At 37.8% G+C, this 7992-nt stretch overlaps 1 protein-coding gene across 2 annotated transcripts in view; it reads right to left on the bottom strand.

The window, feature by feature from the left end:
• Positions 1-176: 176 nt before the first annotated feature.
• The window catches only part of LOC138964416 (calcium-dependent secretion activator 1-like), a 59849-nt gene continuing 52033 nt past the window's right edge, over positions 177-7992 (bottom strand). For both annotated transcript variants that reach the window (XM_070336369.1, XM_070336370.1), the window contains one exon: positions 177-6966. In XM_070336369.1, coding sequence (XP_070192470.1) covers positions 6862-6966 — 105 coding nt within the window. In that variant the 3' untranslated portion in view covers positions 177-6861. The remainder of the gene's footprint in view (positions 6967-7992) is intronic.

Below are 7992 nucleotides of genomic sequence, written 5' to 3'. Positions count from 1 at the left end.
TTCTTTTAGGCTATTCTTCCATTCTTGTAACAAATGATGCTGTGTATGTGAAGCATGTACTGTCTGAAAATGAATGAAGTGACCTGATTCTTCTTCAGCGTTCGACCCACCCACACACACGAACGCACACACACACACACACACACATACACACACACACACAAAGACAACCACAATTTTAATTGTTAATCCTATTTAATAAGTATGCAAATCGAAAACAATTTATTGCACATCAGATAAAATTTGCATAAGGATACAGAGTGAAATGAAACACAAGTTCCTGGTTCTTGCTGGACAGAAAATAAAAGTTTTCCCACGTAACGCACTCACGTTCAGTAGAAAATAAGCATGCATAAATAAAACTGAAGTTAAGGGAGTAAGACTTTTTCTCACCTTTGAAGTGGATGTGAAAATCCTACTGGCTACTTTCTACGGACCTAGACTCTACACAACACTAACAGTACGCTACGACCACAACAGGCAGCAAGAGAAAAGGCACCCTGATCAGAAGGGTAGATTCTTCAAAACTTTGTTTTGAGAGAAAACATTATCATAAATAATTGAAGCCCTTGAGGACTAGGCCGACGACCCTCCAAGAGAAGCTGTACGGTCACATGGAGGCTCTGCAAAAGACCACCAGCTTCATATCCAGAGCTGGACTCCAAGTGCAAAGGCGAACGACAAGAAGAAGAAATAAATAATTGAAAGAAATTAATGGGGAAAAACGTATGATAAATTAATAAATAAAAAATATGTAAGGAAAAAGATAACAAGTAAATGAATAGTGAACACATAAATAAATAACAGATTTGAAACAAAAGTACACTAAGATGTCTGCAAATAAAAATATTTTGCAACATGATCGGATCATTAGGTCAGCATTTCCAAAGGAATGCACAAAATATTAAAAGGAAAAGGAACCATATGCAAAAGAACGAAACAAAAAAATAAAAATATATTCAACACCATAAAAATTATAACAAACAACTACAACAAAAACAACCACTTAAAACTATCCCCCCCCTCCCCCCCTCCCCCCCGGGTGTCTTTTCTCTTGCAGGGGAACAATAATTTAAGGGGGAAAACGGGCGACGCCTTAGGAGCACCCACCATGACTGTAAAAAATTGTCATTGCCACATCACAGTACAGAAAAAAAAAAAATTGCTTCAAGTAGATTGCACATACTTCCAGTATCAACTGTCATGGAAACAAAACATGGACATCACAAAATCACAGCCAAAGACCACAAGCAACTGGCTACAAAAAACTGGCGCATGCAATTAGTTACAAAAGAATTGGAAATACCAATTAAATTCAAAACAAATCTTGATACAGATCATTCTAAGAAAACGAGTTGAGTTCTCACTCTAGTACAAAGGCTGATATAAAAGCATACTAAACTACTGTATCCTCAAGAGAAATAGAAAATAGAAAGAAAAGAGATACAAGGTGAATATTTTTCATGGCGAGATATATATGAGACATTCTGTTACTACAAAAACTCTCCATTTTTAACCCCCAGGCCATTCTCCATAGCTGGCCTGAATTAACAAGGGAAACAACCGTGACACTGAAGAAACATGACTTTTATGCTGAAGTAAAAAATTCCACATTCGCGCAACCAATCGCAAAAAAAAAAAATTATTTAAAAAAAAGTACAACTTTCATTTTCATTTTGCACCAGCTATACATACTTAACTGTTGAATATACACAGGCACTCAGACGCACACACACACACACACACACACACACACACACACACACACACAGATGCCTCTACAAACAACACTGCTGCATATCCTAAATCGAAAACCCAAAGGAAAGTAAACAAAATTTGTGAAAAAAATGAACACAATAGTAACAGACTTTGACTACAAACTTGATGATAGCATCATGCAAAAAACCTAAATGCACATTTCCAACATATATCAAATCAACAGTCCAATACCCCATCATATCAAAGGTATGCAATGGCAGTAAAATCAATGATAAGGACCTGCAAAATAAATATGTTTTAAGGCAAAGAAATAAGTGTTAATTAACAACTGGATGATAACCGTGCAAAAAACACCAAAAAAACACAGGTCAGTTGAATAGAAAAACAAAACAAAAACAGTCTCTAAAACACAAAATGAACATCTATGGCATAGCGGTTAAATATCTAACACACACAACCTTCCTGTTGCTCCTAAATCTTTCATTTGTCATGTAAAAATCTTCTATCTCATGCACGCAAATCATGACACTTTATAACTAAGTTTTGGCTGCACTGCATTTCATAATTCATAAAACAAAGTGCTGGCGTTTGATGACTTTGATGAATAATATACACGTAGCAGCTGAACCAAAAAATGTGATCAACAAATTCAGCTGTCATGTGAAATCCAATAACTTTAAGTAGAATTATGCTTGATGCAAAATTTCAAACTGCTACATATTTCCATTAAAAATGGAATCTGAAGCATGATTATACCAACTCATTATGCGAAGTTGTTATCCCGTGGTAGCATATTAATTACTAGTAGGAAATCATCTCATAGGTTAAGACAAATAATTGCACTAACGATGAGCAATAAAATAGCCATCAACAACAATGGACTACATGTACTTGTTCCGTAGGTCACTAGAGTAACGATCCACATGTTCATGCATTATACTATCTACCCTTTGTAAGGATCTATAGTTTGAGTAAGATTTGTGTTGACAGTTGTGTGTTAGTGCAACACAGTTCCTCTCTCCAGTGTCAATTTGTTTGCAACAAAAACACACACACAAAAACCACCCTAACCTCAGCAATATGAAATCATTCATCAAAAGAGTTCTCGTCTGTTTTACACAAGCAAGGCTTTGCTTTATCTGACAGTTTTTTTCTGGGGATGTTGTTATGGCATTAACAATAAATACGTACATATACATATCAGACTAACCGTTCAAATGAAACTCACTGCTATACAAGTACCACCACTATCCACCATTGTCTTGAGCTTATCTAACGGAAATTCATAACCTCAGGTATATGAAATGATTCAGCAAAAACTCCTGCCCTTTTGTTTTCTCTCCATATACAGTACAGGACTCTTTGCTTGGTTTGCTGGTTTGTCCTGGAGATGTTGTGATGGGGTAAGCCATAAATACATAAACATATTATGTTATGTGTATCATAATAATAATAATAATAATGCAAACTTTTATAGCGCTATTCTAGAAAAATGTCTACTCTTAGCGCTTTACAATACATACATCGACCAAGCATACTATACACGCACAGGCAAAGAAACCGACCAAACATAACCAACAAACTATACATGCACAGGCAAAGAAAACGACCAAACATACAATACACGCACAGGCAAAGATAACGACCAAACATAAACAAACATACTATGACCAATCATAACCAACATACTATACGCGCGCAGGCAAAGAGAACATATTACATATCATATTACTCCACGTTCACTTTGCCATTCTTGCTAAAACCATAGGAAATGTGAAGATACCGGTTGACACTCTTCAACAAACGAGTAGTTTTAGTCTTGAATCTTGACAACATTATTCATGCAGAAGGGGTCTATGTCGACCAAGAGTGAGTGTATTCTGTAGACATTTTCCCTGTAAACAGGGAATGCACCCGAGTATGTTTCCTGTAGCGTTTCGACAATCTCGCTAAAATTCACCTGATGCTTAGCGACATCAGGAGAATTTGATGTTTTTCGTTCTTTTTTGGTATTTGTTAGAAATTCGATTTGGTTTGCTGAATGCTGCAACACGCATTCAAGAATTCTATAAGATTCTCCTGTCGAACCGCCATTTTAGAAAGGGGCAATAACGCTAAGGTAATTTTAATTGGTAAACGGCAGTCATGTGCTTGACGCGAGATTGAACGCTATGGTACTTTCCTACAGGGAATCCACCCGGGTATATTCCCTGCATACAGGAAAAACGCCTACTGGAAATGCACCTACAGGGAATCCACCCGGGTGTATTCCCTGCATACAGGAAAAACGCCTACAGGAAATGTACCTACATGGAATTCACCCACTTTTGGTCAACATAGACCCCTTCAGCAGTATTTATACTTCTTATGGGGACAAAAGAAGCTGCATCTCTTGCAAACTCTCAGAATGCCAGTCTTGCCAAAGAAAAAAAAATGGTTGAGGTGAACAGGGAGGACAAAATAGACTGAAGAAGAACAAAAACAACAGTATTGTTCAAAACAGTCATCAGACACACCATTCTGAAATTACCATGTTCACAGAAATTACTAATAGTGAGCATAGCTGAAGTTTGTATCTACCTTTTAGTGCTGATTTTGACTATCAAAGGACAAAACCCTTCAGCTGATGATTTAAAACTTACAGAAAAATTTTAATCTACGCCAAAAATCTCATGATCAAATAATGACAAAGAACTAATAGCAACTTTAAACAAAAGAAGCAAACAAACAGACAAGCCAACTTAAGTTCACAGTAGTTTGAAGCTCAAATTTGTTAATCTGAGCAATATAATTATGTAATATTAGATATCGCATACCAAAGTCGGTTCTGGTAGTTGCTATGACATATATTGCAGCAGCTTGTTTCTTATGCCTGGAAGAAATGGCAAATGAGTAAATGTTCTAGTCCTCTCATATCCATAATTTTTACATAAAACATTTCACAAAGATTTGCGTTGCTCTCATTGACTGTTCTCATATTTAGTACATCCTTGGAATGATAAATTAACACTGCTTTGTATCTGCACGGCAAAGAAAGATATTTTCAAGACAGAATGACGTCAATGGATGACTCTACACCAATGTATTTTCTAAACCTGTGCAAAAATGCAAACAAAACGTACATGAAAACATACTGCATGCCTGCAAATGATTAAAAAAAACCGATTTTTTTCTTTCTTGATTCTCTGTCAGCTTCATGTGGTGATGCACTGCTTTCTGAGAGGTTCCGACTAAAAGCAAATTAACAGAATTGCGGAAGAGAGTTTGCCAGAGACAACTATAATGTCGACTTATATGCAATGTTTACAGGACTGACTGCTTACATTTTGCACGCACAACTTTGAATGATGCCTCTTTACACCCTTTTTTACCCCCCCCCCCCCCCCCTCATTTTATTGTACACTGTTACAACTTTGTCATTTAATCTAATGTGCAAAAACAAATACAGCCATCAAAACACACAAAAGTCCTCTCTTATCTTTTTCTTCTTTCGTTTGAAATATTTTGTCTAGAAAACCAACTAAAAGCAGTGGGTTTTTTTTTGTTCGTTTTTTTTTTTTTTTTACACAACTCAGTGCCGTTAGCTTTCTAGCAAATCTGTCCTTCCTAACATGACTCCGATGAACAGATACACAGGCCACGAGCTAGAGAGTGAGCGATCTTCCTTCAAAACAACAGTTTTCTAGGAGATATCACAAAGACAACAGAACCGTATTCACAACCAACCCATGATGTGTAAGTATCACAAGTTAACAAGGAATGCCATGCAATGACTAATGTGGAAAACCACACCAACAATTTTGCATTATGTACATAACAAATGGAGAGCAAGAATGATGAAAAAAGAAGAGGAGCGAAGAGAACAAATCTACTCCTAATAATAACATACATTTACAGATCCCTTCCTTCTCAATTTGCATGACCAAACAAATTTATCAACTGAACACAATTTTTGACTAATGTTCAATAAACCAAAACATTAGTCGCACTGTTAAATGACAAGTAAATGTTGCAATCTTTGCCTGGGAAAATGCTCCTGATTTAACGGGCATCAAGATTTCATAACACTGGAACAAAATCACTCAAACTAACAAGCACACGTTAGTTTTTACAGCCAATGAAAGGTGTTTTTTGTTTTTTAGTTTTTAGTTTTTGTAGGGAATCTCCCACCTGTATCTTGATACGAGGTTCCAGGACATCATATTCAAATTAATTTTGCATCAGTATAATGTTGTTCAAGGCTAAATGAACTGATGAAAGAAGAGCTTCGGCACTCATATGAGGTATAAACCGCAGTATGTGAGGGATTCTGCCCACACACAAAAAAGGGGAATCAAGTCATACTTCAGAATTTTGTGTCCATAAAAATCTGTGAGCCTGTTGTCATGATCTTCTACCACAATAGAAACTATATTTGTTCAATCTGCAGTTCCGCGATGTCAAGATTTTTTTTCTGAGGACAGAAGATTGCATGTTGGTCTTTTTGAAGCACTTTTTCCACAAAGCTTTCTCTGCAATCTTGAATACTGATCTTGGTTACATTAGATCCACGAATACACAATACGGAACAGGTCAAGAAAGGGAAGCATTGCACATGGAAACAATCTCCATTTAGCAAGATCGCCCAAGACCCCTCTTCCCCCCACTTTCATCCCCTCCCAATAATTGGGAGAAGGTTTGTTTGTAAGTGTTGGTCCTTATGATTGTAATTTTATAAAGTACAAAGACTATACATATGAGTGTTAGGTATGGTGTCTGTGCAGCACCCACCTCGCCTTCTCAAAGACTAGATTCTGGAACTAAAACGACAGGTCAGAGGAAACAAAATACTGCACACACAAAAAGTATCATCATCATTGGTGCATCCACGGTCTTCAACACACTGTCCTCATGCAAATCACTACCACTGTGTTGACTAGAGAGATAAAGGGGGTGGGTGGGCGCAGAAGGCAGGCAGCCCACAGAAGAGACAAACTTTCAGTCATAGAAAAGACAAATCTCTCAGTCATGGAAGAGAAGAATCTCTCAGCAAGTCTGCCACACTTCCACTGACGGCAGAAAAGATGAATATCGCATGGAAAAGACCAATCTCTCAGTCATGAAAAAGACCAATCTCTCAGTCATGGAAGAGATATAAATCTCTCAGTCAGAGTCGTCAGCACTTCCACTGACGGCAGGTTTGCTGAGGAAGGTAGTGCTGCGACTGCTGGTCTCAAATTGCGTCACTGACTGGGTCGCTTCCTCCACCTGTGGGAAACAGGACAAGATAATGAAATGCTTTGAACACAGAGGATACCCCGCTTTTAAGATCTCAACAAATCTAAGAAAAGCAGGTCTTAAAAAGGAGGGAGTCTTCTTCTTTTTCTTCTGCGTTCGTGGGCTCAAACTCCCACGTACACTCGTGTTTTTTGCACGAGTGGAATTTTACGTGTATGACCGTTTTTTACCCCGCCATTGAGGCAGCCATACGCTGTTTTCGGAGGAAGCATGCAGGGTATTTTCGTGTTTCTATAACCCACCGAACTCTGACATGGATTACAGGATCTTTTTCGTGCGCACCTGGTCTTGTGCTTGCGTGTACACATGGGGGTGTTCGGACACCGAGGAGAGTCTGCACACAAAGTTGACTCTGAGAAATAAATCTCTCCCCGAACGTGGGGACGAACTCACGCTGACAGCGGCCAACTGGATACAAATCCAGCGCGCTACCGACTGAGCTACATCCCCGCCGGAGGGAGTCTTAAAATGGGGTTACATTTACAGAGCTTATGAACAGAAAATCTCAGAAGAAGGGGTCTAAAAAGGGAGGAGTCTTAAACTGGGGGTTTCGCTGTACATGTACCCAACCCAACTCTTTTCATATACATATGCTGGTCAAGTGACAACCCCATTTTTAACCCTTTCGGCAATGTTTAACTTTTGAAACAAGCTAGATCAAGAATTTTAATAAGATTTTAAGTAAGACAACTAGTGTGAAAAGACATGAGCTTTTTGGAACCTTCTTTGTACATGAACAGACCTGAATGTAAATAGTTTCAAACATGGAGACTGCTTTGTTAACTTAGAAAGGAAACAAACTTGCATCAGTCTCAGATAGCCATATGAGTTGAAAGGACATTAAAACAAACAATAACAAACCAACCAACCCTTACGACAAGCAAATTTAACTCATTCCATGTTTACACTACTAATGTTCCAAAATCAAGTTTACTTGTTGGAATGCTTAATCAGAGACAAAGCACAAAAAAAAATACCTTAAAATCAAAGTTCTTT

Source organism: Littorina saxatilis, linkage group LG4 (assembly GCF_037325665.1).
Source record: "Littorina saxatilis isolate snail1 linkage group LG4, US_GU_Lsax_2.0, whole genome shotgun sequence".
Taxonomy (NCBI): Eukaryota; Metazoa; Mollusca; class Gastropoda; order Littorinimorpha; family Littorinidae; genus Littorina; species Littorina saxatilis.
The sequence above is the reverse complement of the archived record's forward strand: the minus strand, read 5'-3'. Positions and strand labels throughout refer to the sequence as shown.